Source organism: Vollenhovia emeryi, unplaced genomic scaffold, assembly GCF_000949405.1.
Source record: "Vollenhovia emeryi isolate VEMERY1.0 unplaced genomic scaffold, V.emery_V1.0 DF939182.1, whole genome shotgun sequence".
NCBI classification, from domain to species: Eukaryota; Metazoa; Arthropoda; class Insecta; order Hymenoptera; family Formicidae; genus Vollenhovia; species Vollenhovia emeryi.
Window position 1 is genome coordinate 180,856 of NW_011967184.1, and position 23,238 is coordinate 204,093.

Sequence of the window (23,238 nt, forward strand, 5' to 3'; positions counted from 1 at the left end):
TCCCTCCCCCCCAATAAAAAAAACAATTAAAAAAGTATTGCGAACTAATGTGATCGGCGTGTACGGGCGAGAGAAAATTCGAGCCTACCGAAAACGGAACTGTGAGCGGTGAAGGAACTGTAGCTCGCAAACTATGTTTTTTGACAAATAGCCTCTGCGCCCAGCGAATTAAGTCCGTCGCACGATCGTGCATAGGGTATAGATTCTCTCTTAATATAATTACTTTAATTTGTAACAATTAATTCGATTGCAGTATGATAATCAAGGCCGTCGAAGCTGACAGACGATTGCGATACCAAGCGGATCTTATCAAACATATAGTTATCTCTCTTAACGCTATACACAATTATTAAATTATAATCTGCCTCTCCCGACGGTGTCGGTGTATAAATGTCACGTAACAAACTTTACATAAAGATGGTCCCCGTGAACGTTAGCTCGAGGTAATCGAGTTTCAAACGGTTCTGCGTCTCTCTTTTTTTTATGCTAAAATGGAAGCTCGATTAAATCTTTCTCTCTCTCTCTCTTTCTCTCTCTCGGTTTTGACTAACTTTCACGGGAATGACACATAGAAATACAAATACACATATCTCGATAGAGTAGTTCTCCATAGAAAGTTTCTGCCGGAAACCACCGACAACGAGCATGACACCGCGCGGCGGTCATCACTACGCGATTTAGCGCCTTGCTGAAAGCGAAGGAACCAAAGACCAGTCAGCTGTCAGCGCGTAATCGAACTTTCACGAGAGAATTATTGCAATTAATAAATTTACATATGCCTAATGTTGTTATGGGACTGCTATAATGAGTAGCGACTTAAATCTACTTAGACAAGCTCTCTTAAAAAATAAATGTAATCACCGTATAAAACTACAGTTTCAATCTCGCGTATCTCTCGCCGTCGAAATTACGGGCTCGCACTCGATTCTTTTTCGCTCCCAGTTAAATGTAACAACGTTCTCGCCCAAATATTGTCGCTCTTCTTCGTTTTGATTATAATGCGATATTTCACTCTTTCAGAGACTAATAGAAATATAGATACGAGGTGTCTCAGAGAAACGTCAACTCCAATCGTAAAAAATTTTCTCGCTGAAAAGAAAAAAAATCTATCGGTCAAGATTTGGTAAAATTTAGGCCGGTCGTTCCGAGGGAGGGGGGGAGGAATGTACATACATGAGCACAACGCGCGTTTCTCGCCACTATACTTTTAAAAACGTGCACGATCGATGCGTTAGGAACCAAAAAAAAAAAAAAACGGCACGTAGACGTTTTACCGTGCGGACACCGAAAACGACGTTAATCCGAAGATAATCCAACCCGCTTCCCGTTCGTACTCTCGCGATGTATCCAGGTACATATATTCGATACGACGCAAATGATTCGTTAAAAAATACACAAGACGCTATACAAAAGTCTACGGTTTCAAATAGAATTCTCTTCCGTCAAACATATGGCTTATAGGAACATCCAATAGTGGAGAGTTCTCACGCGCCGTGAACACGATTATCGCGTGCGCGTCTCGTCTTCGCGCGTGTCAACTGTGATTTTCATGCGTTTCGGCCTGCCGCGCTGACCCTTAGCCGCGGCGCCCGCGGCTCGACCGACCATCGATTTTCGTTTCGCGGCTTTGCGCGCACCGCCCGTCCCGCGGACCGTCCTCGTCGCGTTCATCTCGCGCAAATTCACATTGACGCTCCTCTCGCCGCCGACTTGCCTCGAGCGTCTAGTGCGTCCGGCTATTCGCTCCATCTCGTCGAACTGCGTCTGCAAGCGACGAGCCAGCTCGAAGTCCTCTCGTTCCTGCAGCAGCAATCGCTCGATGCGCTGCTGCTCCTCGATCACCTCTTCGTCCGAGAGGAGTTTGCCGACGCAGATACCGACGGTATGGTCGCTCTCCGGGGCGCACTCGTCCGTCTCGTCGCAAGACTCCGGCGGCGAGTCGTAATTGAACTTGCTGTTACTCTTGTTGCGCGCGGCATCCGATTCGCTTGCCATAGAAGAGATCCTCGTTAAGTTTCGCGCGGACTTCCTCGGGACGTACGCAGCGTCCGTCGAGACTTCGTTTCTCTCCAGATCTTCCGTATTTTGCGAGCTCCTGCTCTTTTTTCGCCGCTTCGCCCTTCTCGCGCAACTCCCGTCAGTTTCCGCGCTCTCTTGAGACGTCGGGAACGTGGCACGATCCACTGCGGGTGTCTCCTCTGTCCTCTCGGACGACGCTTTCTTCCTCGTTGCTATTCTGCTTCTTTTAGACGCATTGGATTCCATTTCTGGTTCCAGCGTCTTTTTGTCCGCATTTTCTTTCCTCCTTTTAATTCGTTCCGCTATATTTTCGACGGCCACGTCATCGTCACCGTTTCTCTCGCCGGTTTGCGGACTCGGTTTACTGAATGACGAATTGGAGCCCGCCGGATCGTCCTCATCGTCCGTCACAGTAAGTCTGGCTTCCTTTCTGCTCCGTAGGTTCCTATATCGTTTAGATTTTGCTACCATGCCGTTTCGCACGCTCGTCCGCCAAGACTTGCGTGTTTTTCTTGCGTCCGCCTCGTCGTCCAACAACTTCTTCTTCACTTTAGTGCCGTTGATTGCTTTGTTTGCATTCCTCGTATAATTTTTGTTGCTATCGAACGGCGGTTCGGGTATAAAATTGAGTCGGCGGATAGCGTCGTTTGTCTGAGGCTTTGTCGTCAGCTTATTCGACATCGGTTGAGGATGAGTGAACGACGTCGACGGCTTCTGATCAATTGATGTCCCGGCATTATCCTTGAGACTGTGCGCAGCGTGCTTTTCCCTCGCGTCCTGTCTTATCTTACCTGTAATAACATCTTGTGATTAAATAAAAGAACGCAGGCCTGTAGTTTTAGGTAATTTTACCTAAGAATCTAAATTGGTACAAATGTATAACACATGATATTTACGAGTATCTGTAATTTACCTCTGAAGGCGCTCCAAGAGCATCCAATGCGCTTCACGTATGTCGGCGATGGAGGTTTTGGCACTGCATTAAACACTTTCTTTAAAATAGGGATCACCCTAATCAACCTCGGATCCACCTGTTTTCCATCTGGAAACAGACGCACACATACACACGCGAACATAAAAGTGATATTGAAAAAGATTTTGGTGCGCAAATCGCGATTGTATCAAAAGATACATTCCTACCAGCTTTTCGACAGCGACATACCTGAAGAAATTAGCAATTTCGTCCTCGGCACCGTTTTAATCGGCTTGAAGTGATGGATCTCCTGATTTATGCTGTCGTGACTGCCGGAACTCTCGGCGCTTCCTATCCTCTCGTCGTCGTCGGCCAGCGTCATGCACACCTCCACCCCAAGGCTCTTCTTCTTGCTGTTCACCACGTCGCTCGGTACTCGCAGCTCCTCCTTAGTCTCCATCGCGTAAGCTCCGGACGTGGAGCAGCCCGGATCCGCGGGGTAATTCGAAGCGCACGGTTGGGTGAACTTGGACACAGTTTGATGCTTCTTGGCGACGGCGTTGTAGACGGGCATCTGCTTCTGGCAGCAATACGCGGCCGGATTCTTGTGCGCGCCAGACACGTTCGCCTCCTTAGAGCCGTATACGTTGGAGTACATCTCCATCTTAGACAACAACGACATGTTCATTTGCCTCGTTTTCGAGTTGTCTCTGACAGACTCGGGTAGACCCACGTGCCTGCCCTCCAAGCGAGCGGTTTCCAACGGTGGCATCTCGATATTATTTACACGCACAGTCGTATAGTTGAACTTGGGCTCGTTGAAGGCGTAACTCGGCACCGACGGGCACTCGTTGTAACACTTGGCCGCCTCCTTCTGCTGCTGCCTCGCCAGGCTCTTGGCCAGCAACTGATCCTGCGCCAGCTGCACCAACAACTGGTTGTCCTCCGCCTGAATCTGCTGAATCAGGGCCTCGCTGGCTTTTTGTTCCGCTTGCCTCTGACGTCGCATCTCTGCCTCGGCCATTTGAAGTTGAGCCTTGTACTCCCGGTGTATCTCCCCGGCCGCGCTGAGTATCCTATTCGCCGCATAATCTGCACGAGAGAACAACACTCCTCTGTAGTATCTCGCAACGAAATCGGAGCGTACTGTATACACTCGTCAATTACAATCATTCAATATCAATAAGCTCAACGAGTCAAGAGACAATCGCGACCGCTAGTGCGTATCAGATTGAAAATCGCTTCAAAGGAAACGGGGGGGGGGGCGGGGAGGGGGGCGGAAGGCAGGACCGACAACGCCGAACGGCATCGAGATTACGTAACTCGCGGGAGCATCTATCAGAGACACGCGAAATGTCATTCGACGGGTAAACACAAATCGCTTAGGTTATGTCACATTTGTTTATTGCTGGGACGCGCGAGCGTGTGCGCGCGCGCGCGCGCGTACGCGAACGTGTACGTGTATCGAACGCATATATATGCGCGTCACTCACCAGCGTCCAAGCCGAGGTCCCCCTCCTCACCATTGTGCTTGCTCTCGACCTCCTTCGGGAACTTGGACCTGATCAGCTCCCAGAGGCCGTGGTTCACCAGCGTCTCGGAGCGGGTGGCGGCGCGCACCCAGGAGCCCACCCGGACGCGGCACAGCGGGCAGCTCAGGCTATTGTGCTCGAATGTGCCCTGCAGGCAGCGCAGGCAGAGGTTATGTGTGCACGGCAGCGTCACTGGCTCGATCAGGATGCCGCGGCATATCGGGCACGTCAGGTCGCGCAGGTGCACGTCCGCGGCGGTGCGCGACACCGTGAGGTCCAGCAGCTTCGACGCCCGCTTCAGATACATCTTCGCATAATCCCCGCGGCTTACGACGGCCGAGTTGACCCACCGCACCGCTCGCACTCCCACTCGCGCACTGTCTCGCTCTCGCGCTGCGCCCGACTACGCCAGCGCCCGCCGTCGGTGATAACCCGCGGCGACCTGGTCGTCCGCCGTTCTCGGTCGGTACGACAGAGCTCCCCCTGCCCCCGGCGAGCCGAACTGGGCAATTCAAACTAGAACAACACAAGCGCGCGCCATTGTTCTTCCACATTATATTAGAACATTAAAATATTATATTGCGCACGCCAATTAACATTATTCTCTTCTTTTTAGTTTTCTATCATTTTTACTAAATTTCACTTTTAGTCACTATCATTTTCATTCATTCTATATCACGTTCCTTTTAAATAAATGTCAAAATCTGGCTTAATAATAAAGCAATTTTCGTATCGTCATCACGTTATTATCAAATATGGCAGTATTTAAGTAGCAGCAACAGTTTTGCTGCAATAGCAAAATTATTTTTTTCCGTGCGTATTATTGAAAGTCTATAAGTATGAAATAATGTGTGGTGTAGAAATAATTAACTTCCTTTTTCGTGTAAGCAAACTTTATTTTTACTTTTTGTTTATTATTTCTACACCGTGTTGGTTTGCCGGCGTGTTGCTTTCGCAGCATGTTGCTTCGAGAGAGCCAATCGGCATCGCGGAAAAGCGACAACAATGAACTCGCAACACCTTTTTTAGATAGGGATTTCATGCTTTACCATTTTCCTTTCTTTCTTTCCTCTTCTGACATTGCTATATTAATGCATTATGTCTCATCAAACTCGATACAGATTTCTTTGGTATCGAGATTTTGAGAAATTTGATTAAAATTAAATGCTTTACCTTTGTCCTTCCTTCTTTCTTTCCTCTTCTGGCATTGCTATATTAGAGTATTTATGTTTCATCGAACTTGAGATACAGATTTTTTTTATACCGAGAATTTGAGAATTTTGATCAAAATTGAATGCTTTAGTCTTTCCAACTTTTCAAGGAATCTTTTTCCTTCCTTCTTTCTTCCCTCTTCTGGCATTGCTATATGCGAGTATTTGTGCTTCATCAAACTCGATACAAACTTTCTTTAACATCGAGAATTTAATTAAAATTGAACGCTTTATTTTTATCCAACTGTAGAAATAGATATTTATGGAATCTTTTTCCCTCCTTTCTTCTTCCGACATTACTATGAGTGCACTAAAACTCAGGCTTCAAAAAGATAGGCGTAAAAGGCACAAAACTATAAATCTTATTCGGTTAACACTATTATTTATATTTAACAAGGTAGCTAATAAATTTTCAAACAATCGTTGCACATTAAATCATCTTGAAAAAAATAGATCGTAGACGCAAATGGAAAGTTGATCGAGGAATCGTGGTGTTAAATTCTTACTGCACGACTAGGAAAAGAATGAAGAATAGAAATTCGACAGTATATAAAAGATTGCAGAAGTGGGAATATTTTTAAAAAACTCTTATCTTTCAAGAAGTTCGTTTCCTCTTCCTTGGAATAGTAATTTTAAAGAAATACAATCATTCGCCGAGCGCGCGGTGCTGTAATAACGAGACCGTCCTTTTCCATCGATATATATGTATTAAAAAATAGTAAAACTTATATTTAAGTGTAACAATATAATTCCATAATAGGATATGTATATCTTTTACGGAGCGTGATTCTCGTAATACGTTCTGGTCCAGAGTATTATTTCGTGCATTGTACCTATGTACTTTTTTCCTTGTGACTTAATATTAACGTAATAGGGATGTGCCTCTATTCTATTCCAAGGACAATCCAGGGTAGCAAGACCAGTCCAAGCTCATCATCTGGCGGGGACTCAGCTTTCTCTTCGATCTCACCTCCGTGGCAGGGTGATGAAGGCGAGATCGAAGAGCAGAAACTTGGATAGGTCTATTTTAATCAGCTCTAAATTCGTGAGAAATCAGTGTGCAGAAAAATTTATAGAGAACCTCAAGTAACGGCAGACAGAGATAAAATCGTATAAATTTCTCTTACGGTTAGATTATAAACGCGCGTTTATATATTTATAAAAATGTATGTAACGCGCGCAAAAGGACAACGTACCAAAGTGTACGCGCACTAACATTCCGCGGTTCTGTATGAATGTAAAATTTATCTGTATAATTCGTATGAAAGCGATAAAATGGTGAAAAGAAAAACTGATCTGCAGCTAAAAATACCCGCTAGCGAATATCGTGTGCCTAATTCTTTCGTAAAATATTAAAAACCTGTTTTCCGTCTCTGTCGATTGCAAAATCAAGTACCGAATACTGCAGCATCTCGCACGGCGAGAATTTTAATCGGTAACATTATGGAAGCTTCGTATTTTCACATTAAGGAGAATGTGTTTTTGTACACCTTAGTCGAATATTGTGACATATTCGTAACACACAGGCGAATAAAGTCGAATGTCCAAGTGGCCTTGCGAGGATGATTTCTCAAATTCGTTGAGCGTCTATTTTGCCTTCGCTGAAGGACGATTTCTCAGATTCTTCTTCGTCTCCTGGTCTACTTCTGGGAGACAGTCGTAGTCGTCGTAGTCAGATTTCTTGCCTGTACAACATGCCAAAATTTTATTGCGTTTTATTTCAACGAAAGAAATTCCGATATGAATAATAACAATAAAAATAATTGCGAGGTATGTAACGACAAATCGTCTCCACCTTCTCGTTTCTTCGACTTCTGCTTCGGCTTCGTCTTCACCACAACGGGCGCGGCATTTTCACGAGAGCGTTTAATCTGCTTTGCGACGAAGACGTACAGGAGATAGCCTTGGAAGAGCGAGATAATCAGTGCCGCCGAGTACTGCAGAGCGGGAGTATTATAGTTCCCGGTGGCATAGTCGAACTTCACCTCCTGCGTCGCCAAACCGTACAGGAACACCACACACGTGAGCGCAATGGTCGCAAGGCGCGCGACCACGTAAATTGAATTGGCAACGAGGAACACCACTGTGTAGCAAGAGAAAAAAATTAAACGAACGTATTAAGTCAAAGTTACGCTATATGTCACAGAGATGAAGGTTTCTTTGGATTTAGTGTTCCTGTTTATTCGATTGAGTTTAATCGCAGATACAATAAAATGTATTAAATCCGAAGAAATCGTTCTCTGCGTATAGTAGCTAGATAAATTGAAGGCAGCTTACATTTTGTTCTCTTTTCCTTCTGGCTGCTGAAGTGAACGAGTCTGGCCGTATGTAGCAAAACGTCTCCCACGTAATGGAGAGTTAACAAGATCAGGGCGAGATGCTGGAAGCTGCGGGGCACGACAAATATATATTTTCGTATAAACTGGCGAATAGCAGGGAATAAACGTCCATATACTGTAACATTACTTGAAGAAATACGCCGAGAACGTGAAGAAGCATCCGATGGTTGCGTGGAGGACGCGCTGCAAGATCTCCTCCTTCTTAACTCGTTGAAAATAGAGCTCGGGATAGCAGTGCAGCCAGTAGGACAGCTGACCGATGAAAAATAGTTTCAGGGAGGCGGACATCGGCACCGGATAACTCTCCCACAGTATCCATAGGTTCGTAAGTATATTCTCCCTGAAAGACCAAGAGACCGTTACCTATGCCCGACACGTACTTTCCGTCGTGTCTCCCTTGACGAATCTGTCCATCACCTGATTATAATGTCGATGGCCCAGAGCGCAGACAGCGTGTAAAACACTATCAACTGGCTGGACTCGTTAAATTTAGAGAGCTTCACTTTGCTGAGATGAAGCCGCTTGGACATTTTCTGCAAAGGCGAAAGCTTGAACGCAGTCCTACGGTCGGTCGGTATCTCGGGAGAATGTACTCACGTCGAATATATATTCCTGCAGCACGGCGTGCATTATAATGGCTATCAGGAAGTAAAAGAACACCGCACACCCATCCTTCCAGCCGGTGGTGTACCTAATCGGCGCCGTTGGCTCCTCGGTGGTGTTTGTCACATTGTGGTGAAGGGCGATGAACATGTAGGCCCATGGTGAGGTAACCTGCGATGAGAAACAGTCTCCTTAAAAAAAAGGAATAGCCGGGAAAAGGGCAGACGCGAGGACTGGACGGTCGAACGTTCCGACAAGATAAACTGCACCGTTTCCGACAGATCCCTCGCCTCTTCTCTGCGATTAATACAAAAATGCGCTCGCCAAAGTGCCTACGAGTCAACATGTGCGATCGGACAAGCGCCGGAAATTCAAAATTAAACGTGAAATAAGCAAAGAGGGACATTCGCCCGGCTACTCGTCTCAGGCGGTGAAGATGCATTCGCATTCGCGCGTCGTCTCCGACACCAATATGTTCGCGAACGGGGACACGTAACGAGGCCGCGAGAAGCCGCCAGCCGAGGGGGCCAGAGTCTTCGCGGGCGTAACAGACGAAAGAACGCCAATTCGTACGCGCGACTCAGTTAACATATGGTCATCCTACTTCTCCGGCGTCCGCTTAAAAACGAGACCGAGGGCGGAAGGGAGCCTCGCGCTACGAGCGTGTCTCCCCGCAAACGAATGACAGATCGAAACGTGGGGCCCGGCGGTGCCGGGGGGGATGGAAGTAGCGCGTGCCGTCACCTGCACCATGAGGCCGATCACGAAGACCATAGCCACGCAGGAGAAGATGTCCGCATGGTTCTGTATGATGAACTCGTGGCTGAGGATCGGCGGGTTCTTGCTCGTGCTCTTGCGTCCCTTCACCGCGACCATCTTGACCGAGCGGTAGCGTGCCGTTCACTGCGATCGCCGACACGACCACGGAACCGGAGGGCGATCAGTCAGGCGGACGAGCGAGCGGGAGCGGACACGCGCGCGCGGGCCAGCGCGACGGGCTTCGCCGGCGGCGTGGGGAACGTCATGCGCGTGTACGCCACGCGGCGGCGGCGGCGGCCAGCGCCGAGCAATGTGGCGCTCGCTCCCCTAACCCGTTGGCACCGCGCGCGTCATGCTGACACATCGCCGACTACGGCCTGACGGCGGAGAACAGGCCGTGAATGACGCCAACGACTATTTCACGCCAGTAATTGATTAACCAACGTGGAAAATTGCTCGACGACCCACGGCCCGCAGATTCTAATTAAAGAAATTTATTACGAAGGACGCTACCTCAGTAAATTGTCGCATGTAAACCGAGCCTGTAGTCCCGTCTGGGCCGTTGGGTGGTTCGCACGTCTTCCGACGGAAGATTAATTTTTGATCTTGCGGGATTGCATCATCTCGCGCGTGGACCGGTTACCGGGCCATTGCATTGTCTAACTATTTAGAATATTGGTTCGACGTGGGTTTACTGTGGAGGACTAAAGGTTCGCCGTGGCCGTGTCGGCTCAGTTGTTTATGAGCCGAGTGCCTATAATAAGAATAAGAAGAAGAAGAAGAAACCGAGCCTGTCTTACGTTGGTCGCAAACGTGAGGCAAGGCGGGGAAAAGCTTGAACTTGGATTTTTCTCCCAGTCGTAATGCGACTTGGACTTTTCCCCGCCTTGCCTTACGTCCGCGAGTAAGACGGACTCGAGTGTTTACGAATCGTTCTCTGCTCCCTCTCTATCCCTGGAGAGATTTAAGTACATTTTGCCTTTGTTCCGGTTCGGTCAACACCGAGCGAGACGGGGAAAAACGCGACGCCGCCGGTTCGGACGCTCGCTTGACTCGTAGAGCGATGTACCCGGCGCGCCTCGCGCGGATTTGAATCGAAAATACCGCACGACGAACGATACGCGAGGAAAAGTACTCGAATATAATCGCCCCGAGAGAAAAATAAGAACGTATCGGGTGACGTGCTTGAGTAACGTGTTAAGAAGATATAGTTTATTTCACGTCATGGATACAACATCGTGCGTAATATGTAGCGGTTCCTCCTAAACTTAGACGCTCCGTCGCGGCAATCAATTGCGCGGGATGTTCCGGATTGTCGGCGAGTTACAATAGCGCACCGTCGGGCATGCAGCGACGTCGATAAATTCACACAATCGCCGGAGGGAAAAATAAATACGATAACTCTAACACTATACACATGCGCTGCCGAGTGGGTTGTAAATTCATTGATCAACAATGAGTCAAAAATATATCTCTGAAAATCTTAAAAATAATATATATATATATTACTTTTATACTCTTATTGCGCTAGGCGACGGGCAGCTAACGGTTCGACATTATGCAAGTGCTATTTGTACATTTTCGCGCGCGCGCGCGCGTGTGTGTGTAACTAGAACGGTGGTGTAGTGCGTGGATATACAAGCGCTCGATAATCGCACCATAGTACAACTAGTAGGCCCATGGCGAAATACCACGTGATCGGCACCGCAAAGGGGCCCGACAGAGAGTGGACCTACTAGTTATACTGTGATCATACGTTCGTACATTTCATTCCAACGGCTGCTATATTAAAGAAATATCAAACGTGATGTTTATTCGCACCGGCAGAAGCTCGATTTATAATATATCCAACTCAAACGTTAATTCCGTATCGGGCGCTCTGTGCTCCGGTCTCTGTGATATTACACGTTAAAATGAAAAAAAAAAGAACTTTTATAAAAATCAATATCCTCGATTAAAAAATTTGTAATATATACTTGTCCGGAAATAAAAGCCTATCGAAATGTAATGAGAAACATAACAAGCATACCGATGCAGATTACAATAATTTTATGCAGAGATAATTTATGAGAGCCCTATCGCATCTCCCACACGATCGCACTTTTATTTCGTTCGACAGTTCAGCCTCTCTGATAAGACGTTACTGGATAAACGTGGTTTCTACGTGGTCGTTTAAACAAGTGTCAGTAGTGATATAATTCTGTTGCTTTTCAACAAGAGCTATTTCATCTGTCGCATACTAGTAGACATCATACAATTCGGAACGACTTTAAACAAACGATTTGTCGAATATAATTGTTATGTATTATATATATATATATAATTTTTCTTACGTCATTACTCAGGTCGAGTAAATCGTAACGTATGCGTACATCATTGTACCTTCGAAGTTTTACCATTTTCGTTCTCGCAGCATGCATTAATCGCTACCTACTAAGCCAATCTTAAATATAGCATTGCGAGCGCTAATTGGCACTCGAATAAAATTCGTCAAGAGCTCCATACTTCTTAGGCGCGTGTTAACTACGTTGAAAAAATTACGGCACGCGCACAAGTTTCCCTGTGTTACGCGTATTCCCGTTAAAATCACGAGTCGGTAATTTTATCCTGACACTTAAATGAACTCACACGAACACGAGTAAAAGTTTGCACAAGACGTAATTTCCGATGGTACCAGAGTGTAATCATCTGGCTCTAGAGTCGCGTAAGGACACGACGAACGCTATCTTATACGCCGAAAACAATTATGAGATTAATACTTGCACGACTTTCTCGAAAGTTAAATGTACGAGTAAAGAGAGAGAGAGAGAAAGACAGAGACAGAGAGGGGGAGAGAGAGAGAGAGAGAGAGAGAGAGAGAGAGAGAGAGAGAGAGAGAGAGAGAGAGACAGAGAGAGAGCGAGGTGGATAGAGAGAGAGAAAGAGAAAAAGAATTAAATCTAAATACTTTTGTGGTCACAAGCCTTAAATTTAGCAAAAATTTTTTAAATGTTATGTGCAACTAACGTGCCGACTCAGGTCAATTTCTTTCCTACGAGTCGTTCGTTGACCGTTGCAAAATTATGTTTTGAGGTAGACAGGTATATTCTCCAATAGCCTTTTATAGCTTCGAGTAACGCTAAACCGAAAGATAAACACTTTCACCGACGCAAAATACCGCATTACTTTTTAATCCTATGCCTTAGTAGACCACAAATACGGTTCAGAATGTTTAATCTGTGAAACTCTTGTAATTTCTCTGAATCTGATTTACTTCTCGATCCGTGCTACAACTAAAAGAACAATTACAATTAAGCGTTCCACTAAACCTGGTTATACTGACGAATTAAGCAAACGAAACGTCAAAATGAGATTTGAGGCTGTTAGTTCTTTAACTCACAAAGCATCCGTAATGTCGAAAGCGTCAAAAATGCACAAATAATATCACTATTTGCTAATGACGCCAATAAACGTTTTGCGAATTATTTTACTGCTGGATCCATGTATAATAAAAGGTACGTGTCAAAATTGTGTGTATTACGTTCGAGTAGCATATCAAATATTGATTTTGCACATCTCCAATTTAGTCACGTGTTTCTACGTATTTCCTGTAAAAATGATTCTATGCCCCGTTATTTCTTTAGCGCTTCAACTTGGTACATTTTACTATACGCTACATTTTGCATATACCGATTCTAATTTATCTTCAATACTATACATCAATGTACGCAACGCGCGAATTTAACATTACTATAAGATAGCGTAACAATACCGTACTCCGTGTCTCGTTGCCAACGGAGGATATCGCCCTTATCAGCAAGCTGCACCGATAGGTAATACATTATCAAGATATTACTTGATACCTTTTGTGCTTCAGGTACTATCTTTGTACCCATTTCTTACCTGAGCTCGTAAACGTTCAAGATACGAATAAGACGGAGCCGGAAAAAAAAAATGTCCCACCCTCCCTTTCCCCTGTATGTTCTCGATCATATCATCTGCTGGTTGCCCGAGTTATATACGTTGAAAAATCGCGTGCAAATCTTAAATAAATAACGACCACTAATATACACAGTTGAATTTTTTCAGATACACATAAATGAGTATAAGATTCGTCGAGCAGAAGTAAAATTATCGTAATTTATACAATACTGCGATACTTCTAATAATCGGCGCCTACTCTTCACGCGATTAGCGACATCCACCTTGCGTTATCTACCGCGGCGCTCTTCAAGAGATTAATCTCACTGTTTACACGAGGGGCGGATCATTCTGCTCGTCCATCTCTTCGACGGTTATGTACAGACCCTCTTCTTCGTACGTCGACTCGTGCTTCGCCAATACTTTCAGCAACGGGCGCAGCTTCATCCACCATTGATACGTCGGAATGCGATGTCTGAAACAATTTTTGCAAAGCAGCGTTACAACACATAGCCTACATTGAAACGATTCATTAGAAAGTTGAATAAGATACGCACTCAAATTCAGTAACTTCTATAAGTTCCGTGAATGGCGTGTATCTGTATTGGCGTCTGACAATACCGAGCATCACCGCACTGTCCGCTGCCGTGGTGAACGTTTTGCCTTCGGGGCTGGTGCATTTTCTCAATTGATCACTGAACCATTCCACCGCTTTTGAGCCCATCTTTGTTCCCAAGTTACGGTCGAAAGGCGTCGGCGAGCCTCCTTGTTGCATGTGGCCTGAAATGGAAAGATATTTAGCAACGACGAAACCGCATATCAAATAATCAGGGATATGCTTAAAAGAATGCAAATTAACGATGCGTACCAAGTATGTTCCGTCTACAACTGAATAAACCTTTTCCCTCCTCGCTAAAAAGTCTGAACATAAACTCTGTATTGTAATTCTCATTGGCGTTCTCGTTTCTGATAATGAGACCCCTCTCGACGCCTTCCGACATCTTCGCCGCCATCGCGATCACATCGTGATTCAAATCCTTGATATTGAATTTCTCCTCGTAGATATACGCCGCGTCGGCACCACCGGCTAGACCGGCGATAGTCGCTAAATATCCGCAAAAACCACCCATCGTCTCGATAATGAACACGCGACGTTTGGTACCTTGCGCCGATTGCCGAATGCGGTCGCAGATCTAACGGATGAGACGATTAGTTTGACATTGATTATATCCCCAAGTAAAAGCTGCAAGAAATCACAGAACTCACTTCCGTAATTTCATTCGAGGCTGTATCACAGCCCAACGAAAACTCGGTGCCCGGTACATTGTTGCTAATAGTCGCGGGAATTATAGCGATAGGAATTCTGAACTCCTCGAACTTATCTCTCGCCTTGAAGAACATGAGACCGGTCTGGTAACCCTGGGAATGAAAATATACACTTTTATCGACACCGAACTCTAAACGGATTTGTAATTGTGCAAAAGGCTCGGCGGACTCATTACCTCGAATCCACCTATGATAAGCAGCGCCTGTATTCCAAATTCCTTGAGCTTCTGCGCGATTTGGGGCAACTGATCCTCCTGGGGCGGGGCGCGCTTCGTTCCCAATTTCGCGCCACCCTCTGAGACCCAGCCGGTGACAGACGGCCAGTCCATCAATTTCAGTCTACCGGCTATCAGGCCCAGCACTCCGTCGCAGATACCGTACACCTGCAAGTCGAGACATTGAGAAGTTAGTGCAACAAGACTACGCAGAGTAATATACCGAATTCCTCGATATATAATATATTGTACCTTATCGCCTCGATAGATACAATTCCTCACGAAGGAACGGACGGCCGCATTCATGCCGCAAGACGGCGAGCCTATGTGCATGACCGCCAGCGTGTAGTGATCCTGTAATAAAACCGCAGGTTTACGAGATGAAAGCCGACGTGGTGCGTCATGCAACGTGCACGCGAAGCTGAAAGACCGCATTTTATGTATGAAGTCGCACATTAAATAGCGCACAATGCTTTCGTTCCGTTTGCCTGCGGAGTGGTGTACGTGAAGTGCGGTAAATGATTATATGTATATTTCTAACACAAAGCACACATTCTCTACTTCAAAGGATTAACTCACTTGTCCACATAAAGTGTATTGCTATGGGAGCAAAAATGTGCTATCGTTAGGGGGGGAATTACGTTCGTATCGGCATTATGTATAAAATTTGATAAGAATGTATGCTTATAGGCTTTTAACTGATTTACCTTCGATAATGTGCGGCCACTAACTTCCTGAAGCAGTATCAAATAATACATGTAGTAATAAACTAGGCATTATTTATTATCATTTTATATATGTCAGAGACCCAAAATTTTTGCCATGTACTTCTATCTACCTCTTCATATTAAAGCTACATTAATATCGCGTTAAACACACCGCAGAGCTTTTGGGTCGTTAGAATAAACTTAGCTGTAAGCGGAAAAGGATTGTACCCTGTTAGTATCATCCAAGTCCGGCGCTTTCAGACGAGTCAGCATCTTGTACGTATCCAAATTGCGTTCGAAGCCCCTAGAAAAAATAAATAGACGTGTGCATTTATTAATGTACTTTGTATCTCGCGTGTAGGTGACGTGCGTTGATTCACTCACTTTCCTCGAAGCTGAACAGCCAGCTCCCAGTTTTTATCGGCCATAGCTTGGGCTACGGCTTTGGTACGACGAACACATTCCATGAGTGGCAATCTCACAGCTTGATTACCGTCCAATGTAACGACGCAGGCTTCTGTATCGGGTGTCGCCTCCATTAAAGCCATTACTGCTTCGGCTCCCATCCGGCAGCCCTGTAACGCACATTTATCCCTCAAAAGTGTGACGTACATTATATTTTATAACATTGTACGCGAGGAAAAATTAATACGTTAATTAAAAGAGTTTTAAGTTACATTTAAAAATAATAAATTTCTTTTAATATCAAGTTACATATATTGAGAAATGATACATTCATTATATCTCGATATTAAAAATCCTAAACCGCGATATCTTACCAGAACTCTATCGAACGCTGAAGGATTGCCACCTCTTTGTACATGGCCTAGAACGGTGACTCTTGTGTCCTGCTGTAATTTCTCTACGACGACTTTGTGCACCTTATCAGCAGTGATCGGGTCGCCGTTTCTGTCAACAGCTCCCTCGGCCACGATAATAATGTTCAGCCGTTGACCAGTAAGCCTTTCCTGAGAAAAATTGTAGAATAACGAAAATTTCACGCGAGCGTATGTGCTAACGTTTCAATGTTTACTCGAATATATCTAAAAGCAGTGAAAAGCAGTGAAAAACAGGAAGTAAAGATGATTAAAGACAATAATGTAATCCACTGAACGATTACAGAGATTAATGATAATAATACAAAAAGGAAATCATTTTATTTAAAATATAAATCTTTAAAGTATGTAAGGCGCTTTCACATGCTTTTTTTAAGTTAACAGTAAAATTACATGCACACACATAATGTTATAAATTTAGTATAGCATGCACATTGACTTAGTTAAATAATATTACTTTTTCTCACATTGAGAGAAAAAAGTACCTTCAAAGCATGCCGAAAAAATGTTTTATCAATCAAACTAATATAATCAAAATAAGCAATTAAAATGAAATGCGATAGTTTGCGGTAATAAAGGAACAAAGCGTGAATTGCAGAAAGTTGTGCCATTTTTCTTGCAGGTTGAATACATCAGGAGAAATAAATATACCTGTTTTAAAAAATTTTAAAAAAAAGTATTATCGAACCTGCAACAATTTTTTGCACAGCTTGTTGGGCCAATCCTGCTCGGGTGGCCATTCTGGGATGAAAACATAATCAGCCTCGCAACATATGGCTGCCACCAGAGCCAGATAACTGTAACGTTATATTGTCAACCTAACTAAAATTCTACTTCGATGCAATATTTAAAAAGTATTATATAAAATAATGTTGCCCGTTGTTAGTTGTTCACGATCATGTTCGATTATGAATTTGTAAGGCTATGCTTGAACGAAAAATGTAGGGCGAAACATATCTGGGATAAATTTTCACGCAAGTACTAATGGTATGAATGAAAAGAAGTGAGAAAATTTGTACAAATTCTGGCTACAATTGATCATCTCGGAGAAGTTATACCGGATTTAAAAGGTACAAACGCGTTTCCGACTTTCTCGCGTGTCTCTAAATTGCTGATTTAATTGCTTATTCCGGGTACGTTAAATAATAATAATTTAAAGTAACGACTGGTTGAGAAACGTGCCTGTTGCACACCTTGGCATAGCTCCTCGACCCAGTCACCACTTGTCGGAGACTCAGGAATAAAGCAATAGGTGGCTTCGGTAGACAAACTTGACGCTAATGTCAGGTACCTGAAAGGCTCTGCCATCTAATTATCTCCAGTACCGTCGGACACGTCATTACATCTATACATCAGACTCTATGTTAAATTGATACGCGACGATGAAATGTAAGTGCCTTTTCGTTCCTCTTTTCGTCACGTGTTTAGAGGAATACACACATTCAAGATGTCATATATGATCCAGTATTAAATCAGAACACATTTAGCAACTAAAAAAAACCGACATATACAGAAAGACTCATTCCTCACGTTTAGTCAGGTTAGTAAAAAAAACAAAAAAAACTTAGCGATGCAATCTATATAAAATCTGAGAAAGTCTTGGACGTGCCTGCTCCAACTTTTTACATAATTTTTCAGGCCAGTCGACGGGAGGCGGACATTCTGGGAAGAAGACATAGTCTGCCTCCGCAGCTAAAGCGCCCACGATAGCCAGATACCTAATCGAAAGTCGCTCGTTTATGTTTCACTTCTAAGAGTCAACATCGATTCGGCGCGATAACGAATACACAGACACTAAAATCCATGTCCTAAATTGCAATGAACGAACCACGGGCGATACTTTTCTACTTTCGAAAACTAATGACAATGTATGAAATCGTGTACCGGTATAAATGTCGAGTTGCTCTCTCGATAACAAAATCGACGAACATAGTCGGCGCTTACCCGCAGTGGCGACCCATGACTTCCATTATAAACGTTCTCTGATGAGAGTAAGCTGTGCTAACTATAGCATCGATGCTCTCAATGATACGGTGTAACGCGGAATCGGTACCGATCGTCATGTCCGTACCGCAGAAATCGTTATCAATGGAGCCTACCAGACCGACGATGTGCAGCTGCTTGTACTTCTCGCTCTGCTCGGCAGTTATGTCGCCTAACGAAAAGCAACAACGTTAGTCTCGAGCGCACGCGATAGGCCGTCGGTTTCCTCTCTGCTCACCAGACTGGACGAGCTCCTTCAAAAGCGCGGGCCACTCTTCCTTGAAGAGATTGGCGCCCGTGAGGGAACCGTCTCCGCCTATCACCACTAAATTCGTTATCCCTAGGTTCACCAAGTTCTTAGCGGCTTTTCGCCGACCGGGACGCTCCCTGAATTCTTGGCACCGGGCGGAGCCGATCACTGTGCCACCCTGAAGAGACAAAAGGAGTTTGTAATACATGCGCGAAATGACGCAACACCGTCGAGTCCGTTAATACGTACTCTGTGAATGATGCAAGACACGGACGACCACGTAGCCTCCTCGATATTCTTCCCGCCGTCCACCATACCTTGGTAGCCCTCCCTGATAAAGTACACCCTGCACCCGAGGTAGATGCCCATCCTCACGACCGCTCGTACGGCGGCATTCATTCCTGAAAAAGGACGAAATATCGAACATCAAATTGCGCTTATTTCAAAGTGACATGACGCAATTGACATGATGCAATTAATATGATTGTTCCGCGCGTACCTTGAGAGTCGCCTCCACTGGTGAACACGGCGATGCCCTTGCCCTTGTGGCTCCCAGGTTTTATAAACTTCTGAGCTGGCGCGTCCTCGGCCATGACTGTGTCGCAGTATTCCTTGTAACTCTGTAACGCAAAATTTCATACATCAAGCTGATCATTTTTGAGAAGCCGTTCCTCTCCGAATCTCCCTCGTGTCTCACGTCGGTCACGACGTAACAAATTTTACGTTTCATGCTTTAGTCTCAAAGAGCAGGTGTGAGGAAATTGATGAAGGGAGAAGCAGGATCATAACTTTCTGTCTCAAGCGCCGCGGGAAACGCAGGCTTCTGGCGTACTCCTCCTCGGCCTCGTCGAATCTGATCTCGAACGACGAGCCAGTTGGTAAATGTTCAACCGATTCGAAGGTCCGGCCCCAGAACATCTGTCCGGAAGTAAATGTTCTAATTCATTCGTCGCGCACAGATTTCTGTGCGAGAAAGAAAAGCGGGGGAATTGCACGTGGCATCATCAACGAGCGCGGGCTTGCCTCTGGAAACAACATGGAGAGCTTCAAATTTTGCATGCTGATCCTGCTCGATCGCTCGGCGTCGGCTTTCTTCAGCACGTTAACGGCGATGGACCTTTGCGAGGTGTCCCTGGACACCTGCGAGGACCCAACTCTAACGTAACTCGAGCTTCTTTCCGCATCCTGCGTTTCCGCGACGCTTCCGCGTGCATCTGGAGCGTCCGCGTCGTCCGAATCGCTGTCGCCCTCCGCGTAACTTGCCGAGTAAATTGCATTTGTGCAACAGCACCGAACGGTTCGATGGCCCTCGGACATTTTTCCCCGCGCGATTAACAATTTTCACATTGATTACGCGAAATTTTAACCTCGTTTCCATCAAATCGAGACACGCATATCGCAGCTGTTCATTTTGTAATAAAAAACAAACAATAAAGTATAGCGCGGAATATATTGTTGCGCCAGTGAGGCTGCGGTCAAGCTGTCGCTTCAAATATTTCTAAGTATCTTCTTCTCCTTTCTTTCAGTAAAGGTAGAAAGAGAAGAGAAGCACTTGGAAGCATTTGTAGCGGCAGCTTGACCGCAACCTAAATCATTTACGTAAATGTACGTCAATTAATTGCATTCTGATTCTTGAGTAACCAAAAAGAAGAAATGTATAAACGGAGAGAACTTTCTCTTAAAATCCATCCTGAAAATCGTGTGATCGTGGGACGATCTGGCATTTTGGAGAACTTTGAGAGCTTTTTGAAATTTTACCATACAGTTTACTAGTTAAACGCATGGTATAAATTTCAAAAAACTCTCGTAAAGTTCTTCAAAATGCCATGTCCCACGATTATATGATTTTCAGGATAAATTTTAAGAGGAAAGTCTCTCGGTGCACAAGCTTTCCCTAGCGGAAAAATTGAGATTGATAGAGATAGAAATGAGATAGAAATTTGTAGAAATTTTTATATCTTCGGTGAAACATTAATTTTTTTTTAAATATCTACGAAATAGTACCACAAGTTACAATGTTCTCAAATCAAGAAATAATTGCAAGTAGTATTTCATGAAAATGTACAATCTTGTAAAAATCAGTACAAAACTTTACTAGTTTTACAAATTTGAGAAACAACAAGGTCTTAAAGAATTAAAACATCTGCTTACTTGTGGAATATTACAAAAATTAACAAAAATGTTCCAATTCTAGCATTTTTATGTTGATTTTTCCAACACTTTGTCAATTTACGTAGAATTTCTTAAATTCCGGCAGTTATATTTTATAGTTTTGTGGAATTATTTTAGTAATAAAGTAATACATAAAGGGGAGGAATATATCGGAGTTGCATATCTCTGGTTGCATTTTACATTCAAACGTAAATATCCGACATTTACCGAATCGCACATTCAAAGAAGACGACAGATAAATAGCCTAAATATTTCAAACAACATTGAGAAGAAACGTAAAAAGACCGGAGAGCTCGAACGCTTTAAAAAAAAAAAAAAAACCAGTTTCGCCGAAAGCGGAAGGAACTTCGCGGGGAAACCGCGACGCGGGTGGCCCGCGGGCGCGGAAAAATCCGGATCGAAGCTGTCGGAACTGAGGGTTGCGACACGCGAGTGCCGCGTTTTAAAATTAAATGACACGTGCGCGAGCGAAATCTGGCTGGGTTTCAGGGCGAGGGGAGGCGCGTCAACAATTCGCGACTGCGAAGTTACCGCTGGTCGCCAGCCGGACAAGCTTTTTCCGTCCGGCGCGTCGCGTCGCGCCGCGTCGCGTTCTAATTTACGCGAGAACGGAGAGCTCGTAACTTTCCGCGGCAATAAAAAGAAAAGGATAGAATCGAGGCGGATCAAACTCGAGATTCTCGAGGCCGTCGGCGCCGCTCTCGCTCCGGTCGACGCGCGATCGCGCGAGATAAGCAGCGCGCGGAAGATGCAATTGTGTCATCGCGAGATATATGCTCCGCGCGCGCGACGGATGCTGCGGTGACAATCGGTTCTTCTATACGACGCTCCTGTTAAGAGCGCAATTGGCACCGAGGCGCCGAGCGACGAGAATCGATCGCTGGCGGGCAACTACGATCCGTGAATTACGATAATTGCACGACATTCCAAAAATTGCCCCGTCCAATTGTCCAGTACACGTCGAGACAGAGCCCACATTATTTACCGCACGAGCGTCGCGTGAATCGTTACGCCGTCCTACCGCGGCGAGCAATCGTGCCTGTCTACCTAGCGAGAGGTTAACCTAAAAGCACCCTCGGCGGCCACCTAAAACGAGATCGTACAACCAGTAGGTGTCATCCGCTCGCCCGCCGGTTCGCCGGGATGCGACGCGGAGCGGACTCGAGGCGAGTCGACGGGTGTCGCGCGATCACTCGACCACTTTGACCGATCAATTGACAGTCGCGTGCAGGTGTCAGGCGCCGCGACGTCGACGGCGACAGCGGCGGCGGTGACGACGGACGTCGGTGTGCGCCGCGCACTCGAAAATCGACGACCGCGACGTCGTCGACGGGCGATTCGACTCACCAGAAAGACGCGACTGAAGACCGCAACGACGACGTCCCACCGACTGCTGGCGCTCCTCTGACGGACATCTACCGCCGCGGCCACGTCCGAGCGACTGAAGGTGACCTTTAGGCTGGCCGCGCGCCACCCCCCACCGCCGCCGCCGCCGCCGCCATCGCCCGGGCCAATCGCGGCGCCCGCGCGATTTCGAACGGGTCGCGCGCGCGAGGCGGAAGATTCGAAAAAATGGAACGGGCTCAAGTGCGCCGAAAGAGATCCGCGAAGTTAGGCTGATGGCAGACAACTATCCGTAAGCGCTTAAGACTGACGTAGCCGTAAACTTAAGGTAAGGCAGAGAAAAACATAAGCCGTAGAACACGTGTTCCTTACGGCTTATGTTTTTCTCTGCCTTACCTTAAGTTTACGGCTACGTCAGTCTTAAGCGCTTACGGATAGTTGTCTGCCATCAGCCTTAGCCACGAGAGTCCGTCCCTCCCGGCTCGACGGGAGATTCTGTCTCGGGTCTCAGTTAAGACTGTCTTAAGTCGCAGACGTAAGGCAAGGCAGAGAAAAACTTGAGTCGCGAAAGTCTCTTGTCTCTGCCTTGCCTGTCGACATCTGTTTTACTAACACATTCGAATATAGTTTTTGCGCCGGTAAATTTTTCTATTAGCTTTTATGCAGAAAATAATGCCAAGATTAAGTTGCGGACCGCATAGCAGAACATTTTCATACTTAAAACACTCGGGTCGAAAGTCTAATGAAAAAGATATTGGTATTTGAAATTTTCACCGAAAATTGGCTTTTTTGGGGGCTCTAGAGTAGGACTGGTGATTTCCTTCGAACTTTCGAAGCTTCGAATCCTCGAAGTTATCAAAACAGCCCTACTCTAGAGTGTTGTAACCCCTTAAGATGGAAGAGAATATACGAGGTGACAGCGTGCAACAAAATTGTTCAATCTCTATTGCGCGCGTTTGTTTCCTAATCCATTCTGTCCATTAGGAAAAAGAAGATAAACCTACCTGATGACAGTTCATTTTCATAAGTTGGGGCGCAGGTGAACGTTCAAAAAGTCTTCCTCGCCTCGCTTGTCGTGGCTCCAGTTTGTCAATCTCACGTTCCTTCAGTTCGACGAGTGGACGCCACC

General features: G+C 45.5%; 3 protein-coding genes across 8 annotated transcripts; all 3 read right to left on the minus strand.

Moving 5' to 3' along the window:
• On the minus strand, window positions 1-4,974 carry LOC105562889 (E3 ubiquitin-protein ligase RNF169-like). Its single transcript, XM_012014037.1, has 4 exons — window positions 4,426-4,974; window positions 3,182-4,024; window positions 2,933-3,061; window positions 1-2,810 (listed from the first exon to the last, which is right to left on the minus strand). The coding sequence occupies exons 1-4, from the start codon at window positions 4,769-4,771 to the stop codon at window positions 1,504-1,506; spliced, it is 2,625 nt and encodes an 874-aa protein (XP_011869427.1). The 5' UTR covers window positions 4,772-4,974; the 3' UTR covers window positions 1-1,503.
• Window positions 4,975-6,040: 1,066 nt separating this feature from the next.
• On the minus strand, window positions 6,041-9,657 carry LOC105562890 (translocating chain-associated membrane protein 1). Its single transcript, XM_012014039.1, has 7 exons — window positions 9,362-9,657; window positions 8,612-8,788; window positions 8,432-8,547; window positions 8,142-8,354; window positions 7,953-8,062; window positions 7,471-7,758; window positions 6,041-7,360 (listed from the first exon to the last, which is right to left on the minus strand). Exons 1-7 carry the CDS (start codon window positions 9,491-9,493, stop codon window positions 7,263-7,265), a joined length of 1,134 nt encoding a protein of 377 aa, XP_011869429.1. The 5' UTR covers window positions 9,494-9,657; the 3' UTR covers window positions 6,041-7,262.
• A 2,666-nt stretch (window positions 9,658-12,323) lies between these two features.
• LOC105562891 (ATP-dependent 6-phosphofructokinase) lies at window positions 12,324-23,149 on the minus strand. Of its 6 annotated transcripts, none has more exons than XM_012014045.1 (17): window positions 23,114-23,149; window positions 19,093-19,213; window positions 18,843-18,994; window positions 18,582-18,771; window positions 18,305-18,515; window positions 17,970-18,078; window positions 16,304-16,492; window positions 15,909-16,099; window positions 15,753-15,828; window positions 15,525-15,551; window positions 15,397-15,417; window positions 15,070-15,171; window positions 14,779-14,985; window positions 14,543-14,695; window positions 14,145-14,469; window positions 13,834-14,056; window positions 12,324-13,751 (listed from the first exon to the last, which is right to left on the minus strand). In XM_012014045.1, exons 1-17 carry the CDS (start codon window positions 23,132-23,134, stop codon window positions 13,607-13,609), a joined length of 2,463 nt encoding a protein of 820 aa, XP_011869435.1. In that variant the 5' UTR covers window positions 23,135-23,149; the 3' UTR covers window positions 12,324-13,606. The 6 variants fall into 6 exon arrangements, with proteins under 6 accessions (XP_011869435.1, XP_011869430.1, XP_011869432.1 ...); XM_012014040.1 differs by lacking the exon at window positions 17,970-18,078 and adding an exon at window positions 17,049-17,157 and having other exon boundaries at window positions 23,114-23,143; XM_012014042.1 differs by lacking the exon at window positions 23,114-23,149 and adding an exon at window positions 22,113-22,208.
• Between the last annotated feature and the right edge of the window lie 89 nt (window positions 23,150-23,238).

Excerpts from the sequence above, each read along its gene's own strand:
- LOC105562890 (XM_012014039.1), bottom strand. The coding sequence starts at position 9,493 with ATGGTCGCGGTGAAGGGACGCAAGAGCACGAGCAAGAACCCGCCGATC. Across the intron at positions 8,789-9,361 it reads TGATCGGCCTCATGGTGCAG|GTTACCTCACCATGGGCCTA; the intron begins GTGACGGCACGC and ends TTCTCATCGCAG. Across the intron at positions 8,063-8,141 it reads TTCTCGGCGTATTTCTTCAA|CTTCCAGCATCTCGCCCTGA; the intron begins GTAATGTTACAG and ends CGTGCCCCGCAG.
- LOC105562891 (XM_012014045.1), bottom strand. The coding sequence starts at position 23,134 with ATGAAAATGAACTGTCATCAG. Across the intron at positions 14,696-14,778 it reads TTATCATAGGTGGATTCGAG|GGTTACCAGACCGGTCTCAT; the intron begins GTAATGAGTCCG and ends TTTCATTCCCAG. Across the intron at positions 14,470-14,542 it reads CCTCGAATGAAATTACGGAA|ATCTGCGACCGCATTCGGCA; the intron begins GTGAGTTCTGTG and ends CTCATCCGTTAG.
- LOC105562889 (XM_012014037.1), bottom strand. The coding sequence starts at position 4,771 with ATGTATCTGAAGCGGGCGTCGAAGCTGCTGGACCTCACGGTGTCGCGC. Across the intron at positions 3,062-3,181 it reads GAAATTGCTAATTTCTTCAG|ATGGAAAACAGGTGGATCCG; the intron begins GTATGTCGCTGT and ends GTCTGTTTCCAG. Across the intron at positions 2,811-2,932 it reads CTCTTGGAGCGCCTTCAGAG|GTAAGATAAGACAGGACGCG; the intron begins GTAAATTACAGA and ends ATGTTATTACAG.